The sequence below is a fragment of the Sarcophilus harrisii genome, chromosome 1 (assembly GCF_902635505.1).
Source record: "Sarcophilus harrisii chromosome 1, mSarHar1.11, whole genome shotgun sequence".
NCBI classification, from domain to species: Eukaryota; Metazoa; Chordata; class Mammalia; order Dasyuromorphia; family Dasyuridae; genus Sarcophilus; species Sarcophilus harrisii.
The window spans coordinates 3,676,939-3,689,607 of NC_045426.1; the positions used below are offsets into that span (position 1 = coordinate 3,676,939).

At 44.3% G+C, this 12,669-nt stretch overlaps 1 protein-coding gene across 3 annotated transcripts in view; it reads left to right on the forward strand.

Moving 5' to 3' along the window:
- SEPTIN7 (septin 7) overlaps positions 1 to 12,669 on the forward strand; it is a 68,715-nt gene that overhangs the window by 41,887 nt on the left and 14,159 nt on the right. For all 3 annotated transcript variants that reach the window (XM_031951689.1, XM_031951685.1, XM_023498535.2), the window contains 5 exons: positions 3,234 to 3,334; positions 6,064 to 6,198; positions 7,701 to 7,818; positions 8,849 to 8,941; positions 9,721 to 9,817. In XM_031951689.1, the coding sequence (XP_031807549.1) occupies positions 3,234 to 3,334; positions 6,064 to 6,198; positions 7,701 to 7,818; positions 8,849 to 8,941; positions 9,721 to 9,817 (544 nt within the window). The remainder of the gene's footprint in view (positions 1 to 3,233; positions 3,335 to 6,063; positions 6,199 to 7,700; positions 7,819 to 8,848; positions 8,942 to 9,720; positions 9,818 to 12,669) is intronic.

Here is a 12,669-nt window from a genome sequence, read left to right on the forward strand (position 1 = left end):
GGGATAGTGTTGGACTCTGTGAATGACCCCAGTTCACAATTGGGGTTTTCTGGATCTCCTCCAGATGTTGCAAGCCGTTTGTATTTGACCATGTATGGACAACACAGTTCTGTAAACTATAAATAAAAAGAAACTGTGTGAATAGACTACTTGAAGAATTCTACATACTGACCCCCAGTTTTCACGTCAGGCTGATTCTATCAGTAAGTCTTAAGGATTGTTTGCACAGTTGAATCTCATAAGAGCATCCTAGTGTGCTGCTTGGCTGCAGTTCTGGGAATAGCCATCATGTGCTTTGCTGCCAAGACAAGGGAGCTTTGACCAGAGTCACATTTTATAGAAAGAATAAACTTTCTTTTAGTGTTCCTGGTGAAAATAGGTTTGTTTGTTTTTTTTTCTGTGTAAATTAATGATTTTATTAAGACTAGTAGATAATAAAATGACCATTTGGTTTTCTTTTGTAAACCAAAAATGAAGCAGATCCATGCTTTTAATACACTTCTAGAAAAGTGAGCGCTCCCTCAGAAGTGGGCTTATTCTTTTGATTATGTCACTTAAGGATCAAGACTCTTCTCCACTCATACCAGTCCTGGACAATCTTTACAAAAGGATCTGCCCTGAAGATGGTAGGCTAAGAATTCCACTGAGATAAGATGGTCTGGGTGCTGTTAATTTTAGGGCAAGATTAGAAATGTCTCTGAGCCACTGAACTTTGAGGAAATAGAAAAGTCTTAATCCTAATTTAATAATTGGTTATCAGTATGAGAGAAATAATCATTTCAACTGAAATTAATTAAATGTTGGTCAGGCTACAAGTGTTTGATTTTATCACAATCTGGTACAATTTGGCCCCAAAGGTAAGACGTGGATTTGGTCTTTCATACCTACCAAGGACCTAGTACTGTGTCCTGCTTTGAGGAGGTGTTTAGTGTTTCATTAATAATATATGATTGACTAGGAGCTCTTTTTTTTTTTTTTTTTTTTGACATATGAACTTCTAACCTCTGACTTGAATAACAGAGCTTTAAGACCTTCTTGGTTTCTTCCTGAACGCCCCCTTCTCTTCCTCTGCAGCACAGAGACCCTGGCCTCCGTGCTCTTCTTCCCGCAGGACAAGCCAATTCCTTACTCTGGGAAGTAGTTTCTCATTGAGCAGTCTGCTTAGCTGAAATTGACGGACACCTTTCTTTCTTTATTACCATTTCTATTCGATCTTTAAGGAATTCAGTTGTCATTGGGGACCCTCATCTTTATTATTGTGTAATTTAAGCCTGAGAGTTGTTCATGAATCAGTTACTATACAGGGCAGTAGAGAGAACCTAGGGGACTGAACATGGCCTCCCCTCTTCCCAGGGACTGCTAGCAGTTGGGCTATTTATCACTTGTGTGCACTGGGGAAAGAAACTTGTTTTTTGAACTTTCTGATTGTTTGGATTCTAGATTGAGGCGTTCACCACTGATCCAGTGACCTTTCCTGGCCATGGAAGCGGCTGTCTTCCACAGTGAGGCTGGGATGTGGTTCAAAAGCTAACAGTTGGACTGCATTTTGCTTAGGGCCAGAGATGAGTCTTAGTTAACCACCAATATGATGTTATTGGCAGCTGACAAAGCTAATTAAAAGCCTGGGGGGTTTTCATAGAATTAGGATGATCTGCCATTAGATGAACAACACTGTTAGGACCTTGACTTCAGTTGTGGTCACAAAAGCCACCCTTGAGCTTTAAGTCAATTAAATTAACTCCAAGTTTCTCACTTAATCCCCTGTTTAAAAAAAAAAAAAAGCAACAAAAAAGAATAGGCAAATATAATAACGGGTCAGTGTTAAAATTCATTTTAGAGCAAGATTTAAAGAAAACAAAACATTTGCTTTACTTTTTTTTTTTTTTTTTTTTAATTTACAAAACAGATGAATGGGTAATTTTTCCAACACTGACCCTTGCAAAACCTTTTGTTCTAAATTTTCCCCTCTTCCCCCCACTCCCTCCCCTAGCTGGCCGATAGTCCAAAACCTGTTAAATATGGTAAAAATACATGTTACATCCAATATCTGTATACATATTTATAGTTACCTTGCTGCACAAGAAAAATCAGATCAAGAAGGAAGAAAAATAAAAACTGAGAAAGAAAACAAAATGCAAGCAAATAATGATAGAGTGAGTGAGAATGCTCTGTGCTTTCTACACTCTGTTCCCATGGTTCTCTCTCTGGGTGGAGATGGCTCTCTTCATCATTGAACAGGTAGAACTGGTTTGAATCATCTCATTGCCGAAGATAGTCACATCCATCAGAATTGGCCATCATATAATTTTGTTGCTGTGTATAATGATCTCCTGGTTCTGCTCGTTTCATTCAGCATCAGTTCATGTCAGTCTCTCCAGGCCTCTCTGAAATCATCCTGCTGGTTGTTTCTTCCTTCAGAACAATAGTATTTCATAGCATTCATACACCATAATTTATTCAACCATTCTCCAACTGAGCCACAGGGCTTTTGCTATTAGAGCCAGCACTCTTCCAAGTTTAGTGCTCTTTCTGCAGACCCAGTTTTGCTTTTGTTAGTATGGGGAGTTTTGAGCGGGCAGATTTTTTCATCATGGCTGATTGGCAACTCTTCCATAATTTATAGACTATATTAAGAGTCTCTAAATATTTGCATTTAAACAATGGATCCAGATCCAACCCAATCCTGAAGTTTGTTCCGCCATCCCATATTTAGTGTGTTATAAGCTACAATGTTCTTTTCTTTCCCTCTATTTTCAGGGGTATCATTATATCCCTTATCCTTGGGGTTTGGGGAGGCCAGATCTCTAATTTCATTTACATAAAACCTGGTGAAGATACCCTCCTCCCTGCAAGTTATCTAGTCCTAGTTAAGTGACTTATTCAAGATCACAACTTAGGTGAGAAGCAGGGTTGCGCTTGCTCCAAGTCTGAGGAGCAATGTAACCTCAATCTGGCCCCAAGTCAGGAGAGCTCTTTCCCTCTCTCATGTCCTGCAGTCACCTTAAAGTTAGGATTGCTCCAAGGGTGGTTCCTCGCTATACCCATTCCATTCTTCAGCAGCTGTACATAAAGCAACGTAGATGGGGAGCTCTTGCTGTTGATTCTTCCTTCTTCCTGGCAACTTCTCCTTCCTGGTCCTATGCTCATGCCTGTAGAGCTCCTGAGGACTGAATTAGAGTTTGGTTTAACTATTATTGATTTAGTATTAACCTTTGAACTATTGGATCTTTCAGGTGGAACAAGCCAAAGTTTTAATCAAAGAAGGTGGTGTTCAGTTATTGCTTACAATAGTGGATACTCCCGGATTTGGTGATGCAGTGGACAATAGTAATTGGTAAGAGAACTCTGTCTCCATGTTGCTTAGTTCATGCTTTTTTTTAGGTGTCACAGAAACTTATTTTCACCCACTTTTTAAAATTCTGTATTGCTTTTTCTCCTTTTACATTATGAACTGGTGTTTGTCTTTTTATTATCATTTAGCTCTACCATCCCCTTAAAGCTATCATCGTCATTTTTCTCCTTCCTCAACCAGACTTCTGGGGGGAAAAATTGCCTTTACTTCTTGCTTCTGTTTCTTGTCATTCATTTTTTAACTTTCTCATTCTATTTTCTGATTCATTGGCCAGCTGAAATTGCTGTTTCCAAAGTTACCAATTGATCTGTTATTTGTCCTATTTTAAGAGCTTCTCGCTCTCTTTACTCTTATACTCACTTCTTGATCTCTTTGCACCAGTTGATGGTGTGCTTGTCGGTGCTCTCCTGGATAAGCTTGAACTGCCTTTGCAGGATCATTCCTCCCTGGCCTGTCCTCTCCTTCCCAGAGATTCTCGAGTTTACTGTTCAGATCCCATTCCTGGGCCTTTAGCCCAATCCCCCAACATTCTCCTCTGAAGCCACTCAGTGATTGCACAGATTCTCTGCGGGGGCAGCCCCTTCACCCTTTTTCTTTGTCCCTCTGTCTGTTTCCAGTTCTCACGGACTCCTGGCCTCCCTTTCCAGCACTGGCTGTACCTTCACTCATTGATCTCACTAAGGGAGCTGGAATACTTCTTGCCTCCCTCTTGCCACTTCCAAGTTTTCTCTCATTACTACTTGTGTTCCACAACAGTTGAGATTTTCCAATCCTTATTTACTGCCCAATTGGGGTCCAGGATACTCCTTTCTTTATGGCTCGTAGTCTTTCTTTCCTGCCTACATTACTATTCCCTCCAAGTCTCACCTGCTAGTTGCTTGACTTTTCCCATGACCTCAGTTATACTTAGAAGTGGTCCTACCCTTGACCTTGCCATTATTCACAGGTTCTCCACTCCCTTACTTTTGATCTCTCAAATTCACTTTTCCTGATACAGGCTGTCATTATTCTCCCTCTCCCCCTGCCTTGCAGCCCCAGATCCTCTCCTTTGTCCATACCATGCTTGCCTTCTCCAGTCCTTTGGCTCACTCTCTTTTGCCTCTCCCATTCTCCGTGTTCCGCTGACTGAAGCTGGATCGGATCAGGAAGCTGTGCTGACCAGGGCACCCCCAACTCCACCTTACCTGTTGGAAGGCCTAGCTCGCTTTCCAAGACCCCTCAAATCTCTGAAAGCTCCCGTCCCCCTGAACAAATCCCATCACCCAGATGTCTCCTACTAAGGCATGTGCTCTGCACTCCCCTTTTCTTTGCTTTCCTTCCTGCCCACAAACACCCCTGATAGTGCAAACTTCGGTGGTCCATCCATCTCTGTTGGAACATGTCTCTCCTCTTCTTTGTGGCTGGACTCATTGAGCCTCAGTCTGCCCCTTCTTGCTTTTCTCTCACCCCCATGATTCTGTCCCCACATCATTCAACCAGAACTTCTCTTGCCAAAGGGACCACATTTCTTCATTGCCTTTTCTCAGTCCTCATCCTTTCAATGACCCTGGTTCTTGCCTCTCAGTCTCCTTTACAGGATCTTCATCTGGGTCTCCCAGGGAGGGCTCTGCCCTGGAGCCTTCTCTTTTCTCCTCTCTGCTTTCCACTTGGTAATTTCATCAGCTCTCCTGCATTCAGTGATCTTTTTTTTTCCTGATGATTTAAATCTTCATCTCAGCCCTAACCTCTCTGTTCAGCTCCAGTCCTACATCTTTAACTCCCTATTGGACTCCTCAGACTCTGTCTTGTCCCCATGTTAAACTCAGCCTGAGCCTAGTTTCCTGTTTTCCTTCCCCATCCTCCGTGTCTTGTCTTCCTCACTGCTCATGTACACCCTAATTGTCCCTTCCTCACATCACCTCCTAGAGCCAGCCCTCATCAGTTTTTTCCCACTTAGGTGTGTCTTCCACCAAATTATCAGTGATGCTCCTAAAATTTCCTCCTGCCTTCTTCTTTTCCTCTAGTTCTTCCCCTCTATCTCCTTCTTTCTCTCTCCTTTCCGTTTCAGGATTAAATAGAAAATCCTGTTTTTTCCCTCCTACCTTTTCAGGCTTCTTACAATTATTCTTTAATCCTGAGCGGTGGCCTTCTGGTTGTTCCATGAACAAGACCGTCCATTTTTGGGCCAGGGCATTCTCTCTGGCTTATCCTCCAGATTCTCCTTCCTTTGCTCTGATTACTGATCTCCTCAGCTTCCTTTGAGTATCAACTAAAAATCTCACCTTCTACAGGAAGCTTTTCCTAATTCCAGAGCTTTCCCTCTGGTCATTATTCCCAATTTATCCTGCACATATAGAACCTGTTTGTATGTATTTGTTTGTGCTCTCTCTCCTTACTAGATTACAAGCTTCTTAAGGGCAGGGATCATATTTTTTGCCAGTTTTTAATCCTGAGAACTTGACACAGTGCCTAATGTTATTTTACTCTTGTTAAATTAGGATCCGTTTTTGTGCCTTGTATGTAGAAGAATTTCAGCTTACCTGACGTTAAAGAGTAATTTTATGGCATACTTTGCCTACTTCTCTGCTTAAGGAAGAATCAGCCATTATTAAAATTATCTGCATACTTGACCTGGGCAGAACATCAGCTATAGATGCACTTGCACGTGTACTTAGAAGTGCACTGCAGATAGGGCTCTTTCTCACCGTTTTCTTGCTTTGTGTATTTTTTAGTTGGCAGCCTGTTATCGACTACATTGACAGTAAATTTGAGGATTATCTGAACGCAGAATCTCGGGTGAACAGAAGGCAGATGCCAGACAACAGGGTGCAGTGTTGTTTATACTTCATTGCCCCTTCAGGACATGGGTTAGTACTTTAATCTTTCTGTTTGGTGTTTTTAATTTGTCTTTGTGGGTTTCTGGGTGTTTTAGCTGGCCCTAAAGTCTTCTTGGATAATACCTCTCTCAATCACAATTTCTGCTAAGACATAAACCAGACACCCTTAGTACACAATGTGGCTGTATTCTCAGGGTAATTGGCTTTTGATCTGAGGGAATGATGTTTTATTTTGCTTCCTTAAATATTGGTTGTGTGACATGTTTCTTTGTGACTTAGATTATATGGTGGAATTTTTTACAATTCTCAAATCAAAATGGTGCTAAATTGAACCAAATGGGAACATTTTGAGGAGGAAGAGAAAGGCACAGAGGAACTATTTAAGCTCTCTGATGCTGAGTTTGAAGCCAGGTTCCGGTGCCCTGTGGGAAACTCCAGATTTGATTGTTTAAATTGGAAATGACTTCCTGTGCCCAGAGAGTGGCAGAGAGAGCGTTCTGTTCTATTTTATATTTATTGAGATTAATCTGCATTTAACAACAAAGCAGATGGAGTTGCCTTACGTGCCATTTTCCAAACCACTCTCCAGGAGGTGAAATCTCTATAGTTAGTACTGTGCGATATTATCTCATTTTCTGAAAATATCATGAAAAACACCAAATTAGAATTTCCATAAGCCCCAAGTATGTCAGATTTTCCTAAAATGCCTCAGTGGTTCCAGAGCAGTTGATTCAATGATAATTCAAAAAATTAATTCTAAAACTTCTTCTGAATCTCTTGAATATTATTTGGATCAGACTAAGAGTTACTGATAAGCATTCTACAATTTTGGATTCAGTGAAAGGAAGTGATAACCATCCAATTTATACACATTATGCCAAGCTTTATCTCTTTTTAGAAATTTCTATCACTAGATGGGAAAGAATCAGGGCCTGGAGTTGTCATGTCCCTCACGGCATGCTGGGCTCTTCCTATCACCTCCTTAGCCGCTGTGTTAGTAGGTGGTTCTTCCTGGGCTCCTGTGAAACTTGACCACTAATGCTCTTTTCCTGCTCCCCAGAACTACCTTAGCCTAACAACAGTAATAGCAATGATAATAATAATAAGATGGGGCAGGGATTATAGAGCGCCTGCTAGAGGCCAGACACTGTAAGTGCTTTACGAATACTATCATTCAGTCTTTGGAAAGACCCTGCAGGAGAGGGGCTATGGAGACAATGGAGGCAGACCTGACTTTGGGTCCTCCTGACCCCAAACCCTGAGCCCTGTGTTCTGGGGCGTCTCCGCATGATGAAATCTGGAAGTTTGCCCAGGATGGGGCTGCATTCTGGTGTGAACCCTCACTTGCTGCTGGCCTGTGCCCCTGCCTCCTGGAAGCCCCACTGAGCATGCAGCCAATGTCTGCCTTCCCAGTCCCTGGCCCTTCTGACAGCACAGGGCAGCCAGGGGCTCCGCCTGTGTCCCCGTGATGTCTGGGCGTAAGGAGCCTGAGAAATGACCCACACTGTCACCCTGATGGTCATGTCTTGCAGCCTCAAGCCCCTGGACATCGAGTTTATGAAGCGCCTGCATGACAAGGTGAACGTTATCCCCCTCATTGCCAAAGCGGACACGCTGACCCCTGAAGAGTGCCAGCAGTTTAAGAAGCAGGTATATGGTGGGGGAGGGGTGTGTGTGCTGTGCCCCCCTGGGCCTGTAATATTGACTACTGCTCCTGCTTCTCGATGCCAGAAGTTGCTCTCCTTTTTATTAGAAGGTGCCCCTGCCTTGGTCCCTGTCTCCTAGGTGACAACTGAAGCTGCTTCCTTGAGAAGCAGTTGCGTCTTTTCTTATAATTTTCTTCTCCAGTTTTTTTTCTAAGGTCCTTCCCTGCTCCCACCCCTTGCCCCCACTCCTCAGGAGGACCCGCCAAGGCTCTTGCTGCTGGTACAGAGCCAAGTTGTCAGCTCCTTTTGAGGTGCTTGGTGCCCTGTGAGCTCTCCCCAGGGTGCTGTCATTATTCAAGTTGTGTGACAGATGTTGCAATGGTGACCCGCACTTGGCTAGTCCTTTGAAAGTAGAATTTCCTCTCAAAAAGCTATGCCTTGGGGCCTTTTAGATAACCTCGGCCTTCCGCCCCATTTTACTGGGGGGAGAAGCCGAGGTCCAGGCAGGTCCTTCTGCTTCTTATTCCTTTAAATGCTTGTTCCACCTAATTTTACCTGATGAGGTTAGACTAAGCTTGCTGTAGAAGAATAACCTTTTCATGCAGTGTAGTGTGTTTGATGCTGGCATTTAGCAGAGGTCTCTGGCTCCAGACTTTGCTCAGGATGCCTCTGTGTCCTTTGTCTAATGAGGACCTGTTGGTCAACCTTTGCAGGCTTCTCTGACTTTTTGTGACCCTGGAAACCGTCCTGCCCAGAGGCTTTTCTTGTCAGAGATGCCTGGGGGCTTGCCATGTCCTTCTCTGGCTCATTTTACAGAGGAGGAAACTGAGGCAAAGAGGGTGAACTGCTTTGCCAGGGGAACCCAGCTAGTAAGTGTCTGGGGCTGGATTCGGACTCGGATCCTCCTGACTCCTGGCTCCGTGCTCTATCCACAGTGCCACCCAAGTGTCCAGTTTTCACCTAGTATTCACTTAGAAATACATTGTTGGTTTTATGTTGTTTTATTCTGTTCTATTCATTTCAATTTGTTTTAGATAATGAAAGAAATTCAGGAGCATAAAATTAAAATATATGAATTTCCAGAAACAGATGATGAAGAAGAAAATAAGCTTGTTAAAAAGATAAAGGTAAGCCATTCTTAAGCCCATGCGTTGGAATATTATGACCTTAGGAAAGAATCCACCTCAGTGGTTTTTACTGTCTGCAGATTAGGAGGTCCCTCTTTAACCCAGCTGCTGGGCAGATTTCAGCTATGAGCCGCTCGTGTCCCTCTGCTAAGTCTTTGATTAAGGACAGGTCAAAGAACAAGCATCACTGTGGGCTTAAAAATGTGGTTCTTCACTTCTGCAGTTGAGTTTTGCAGCAGATGGTTGTTTGTTCTTCAAGGCCAGGAGGGATGGTCATGTGGTTGGCAATTCTGGAGCTTCTTCGCCAACACCTGACAGGCAGAACGGGCTCCTTATTTCTGACACTTTTGGGGGCTTCTGATCCCTCGAGCTTTATTTCTTGTCATTCCCATTTGTCCTGGGTGTGTCTGAGAACATGGGTTGGGGTTACTGGCGCTTTGGTGCGGCCGCTGGTGGGCAGCAGCAAGTAGACGAGGAAGATCCGTTGCGGGGGGGGAGGGGGGAGGGACACTTCCACTGTCACTTCTGTTGGCTCATGACTGCGTGTCTTTAGAGCAGGCTCATTCTCAGTGATGGAAGCCAGGGTGTAATGAGGCCTTGAGTCCAGGCCCCTGGAGCTGGGATGCTCCACTCATGAGAACGAGGCTGTGCTTGCTCACATGGTATTCTAGGAATCCATCAAGGCTGTTGCAAAAACAGCTCCTTCCCATTGAAGAAGGCCATTCCGTCTTTCTGCAAGCAAAAGGAACATATTTCAATCGTCCTTTTTTGTCTTCTAGGACCGTTTACCTCTTGCTGTGGTTGGTAGCAATACTATCATTGAAGTTAATGGCAAAAGGGTCCGAGGAAGACAGTATCCTTGGGGTGTTGCTGAAGGTAAGGCTTTCCCCAGGGCCCGTTCCTTATTTATGTTCGTCCAGGTTTCTCCTTTGTAGGAGCCGAAAGCTTACTGCTCAACTGTGAATCTCAGGGAGTTTGCTCATTTGATTCAGGGTTTTAGACATGCTCCTCACTTTGGGCCACGTGTGGCCTGGGCTTTCCTGGCTGTCAGAAAGCCGCGTGCCTGTTTTCTGCATGTTCCTCCTGCCCCAACCCAGGCTGTTTTCTAGGTCACTAAAGGGGCGAGAGGAAGTGTTTTCTCTTCCTTTGTAAACCTCATTTGGCAGGAACATAAGTGGCCCGGCCTTTACCTGCAGCCTGGACATCCAGCAGGTCCCATTTCCCCTCCTCTAGCTCTCTCTGATAGAGCCTGATGTCCCTTTCTACTCTTAGGCTTCGTGTTTGGTTCGTACTTATGTCATAGCAACATTTCCAAGTGAATGATGATCCCATATTTCTTGGCAAGAACTATTGTTTTATCTGTATGGGTAAAATCTCAAATTCTCATATCTCCTTATCTTTCTCCTTCATGTCTTTCATTAAGTCCTCCAAGGACTATTTATCATTTTGAGGCCTTTCAGCATTGCTAATATTTGGGGGCCTGTGTGTTATGTTCCATTAATATAAAATATCTTTTTATTTTTCCAAGTACACACAAAGATAGTTTTCAACATTGGCCTTTGCAAAACCTCGTGTTCCAAATTTTTCTCCTTCCCTCCCTCCGTCCTTTTCATTCTTTATTCAGAAGCCATCCACCTTCTTTTCAGGTGTCCTGGATAAAAGGAAAAACCACAACACAATTTTCTGTGCAAGTACCTTTTTTTAGTGGGGGAGGTGTAATTTCCTGACACTTCTCATTAGCTTTTGGGTTATTTGATGTTCAGAAATTTGTATCAGGATTCACTGGGAGCCAGGAAGGTCTGGCCTCGCATCCCATCTCTGACACTTCTTTGCGTTTTGGCTGTTGGCCAAGCCCTTGGGATCATCATACCTATTGGGATCACACCTCCAGGATTGTGGAGAGAGTAGGCCAGAGAGGCCTAGAATTGTTGTTCAGTCATTTTTCAGTCACTTCTGGCTCTGTGACTTCATTTGAGGATTTGTTGTTAACTTCTTGGAGAGTGGTTTGCCATTTGCTTCTCTAGCTCATTTTATAGGGGAGGAAACTGAGGCAAACAGGGTGAAGTGACTTGCCCAAGGTCACCAATTAATAAGTGTCCGAGGCTGGATTTGAACTCAGCTTCCTGACTCCTGGCCCCCTGCCCTATGCAGTATAGTGCCACCTAGCCACCCTGACGTAGCTGGGAGATTATGGTCTCAGTGATGGGGACTTTTGCAGTTTCTCAGAGCACTGCCTCCCATAAATGAGGCTCATCCTTTTTTCCTTATTCCTCCCCTCCAGCTGTGCTGGCTCACCACCTTCTTGCCTCTCCAAAAGCTCTTGTCAGCTGTGTGAAGGGCCGGGCCCCCGGGCCCCCCAAGCCTAGTTGCATCTCACTGAGTGCAGATTGTCTGCCCTACCTCTGGCTCTCCTCTGGTCCCCGTACACCACACAGTCCCTTCTGCCCCCCCAGTTTGCCACTGCTCACTTTCAGAATCCCTTTTCTCTTCCCCTCTCACCCTGTCCTTCACCCAACAGAAGGAATGTCAGAGGTCATCTGGTCCAGCCCCTTTTGTTTTACTAAGGCCCACAGAGAAACGACTGGTTCCAGTACCTTGTGAATTCTTCCTTGCTTTCCTTTCCCCTTTCTGAGCTCAGTCTGACCTTTACTATTGACTGGCCTTAAACAACATGGACTTTTTTAGGGAACATGGAGTTTGGCTGTCCTTGCCCTTGTCTCCCAGAGGAGATGGAAAGTGCCTCAGTTTGAAAGGCTATTTATTTTCCTGCCACATCAGGTGCCAGGAGGGCCCACTAAGGTTGTGCCACTTTTCAAAGAGATGTTCAGCTACTCTCCATCCCTTTCTAGCTTCTCTTTAAAAAAGCTTTTTATGATGCGCCAGGGTAAGTTTCTGGTAAGTATTTGATCCCTAGTGTATAAACATCAGCACGGCCTCTCATCACTTCATCATCCTCTTTGTCCTCTGGCCTGGAGAAGCCACTGAGTCACAAAGTGCATGTCTTTTGGGAAGATCTCCCTCTGTTCTTTCCTCCAGATTCCCTTCCTAGTGAATGGTCTCCCTACCAATGGTGGGAAGTGAGACGGTCTCTGCCCTCTCCTCCTTGGCATCTTCATGGAGAGCTTGCAAGCCGGTGCCCTTGTGTGACCCACCCAAGGTGGGCCTGGCTTCTCTTGCCATCCTATTGGACATGGAATTATGATCTCCATCTGAGCAGAAAGTACAGTTACATTTGTTTTTGTAAATGGTCTTAAGATGTGATGATTCTTTGTTTCTGCAGAGGTGGGATGAGAACAGGGGTGCCCAGAGCTCAAATACGGGGGTAGAAGGGGAGGGAAGGTCCTACTTCTCAAGAGCCCACAGGATCCAGAGTTTGGTGCCCAGCCTCTGTGTCATGGTGGGGTGTCACCTTGGTCTTCTGGGGGGTGCAAAAAGAACAGGCTGTGGCCATTACTGCATGCTTTCCAGAAAGATGGTCACAAATGCTCCCCCATGCTCAGGTTCTGGTGATCCTGGTGTCCTCATCTGTACAGTGAGCATCAGATGAGGTAACAAAGTACAACAGGAAATGTATTGTCCCAAAGGCTCCTGGGATTCTGCTTTTTATTGGGAATTCGTGAGGGAGAAGAGGAAATTCAGGTTGGGATTGCTTCCATTCTAAAAAAAGAAATTAAAACATTTATTTAAAAGAACAAGAAGACAGAAGGAAGGTGGGAAGAAAACTCTGA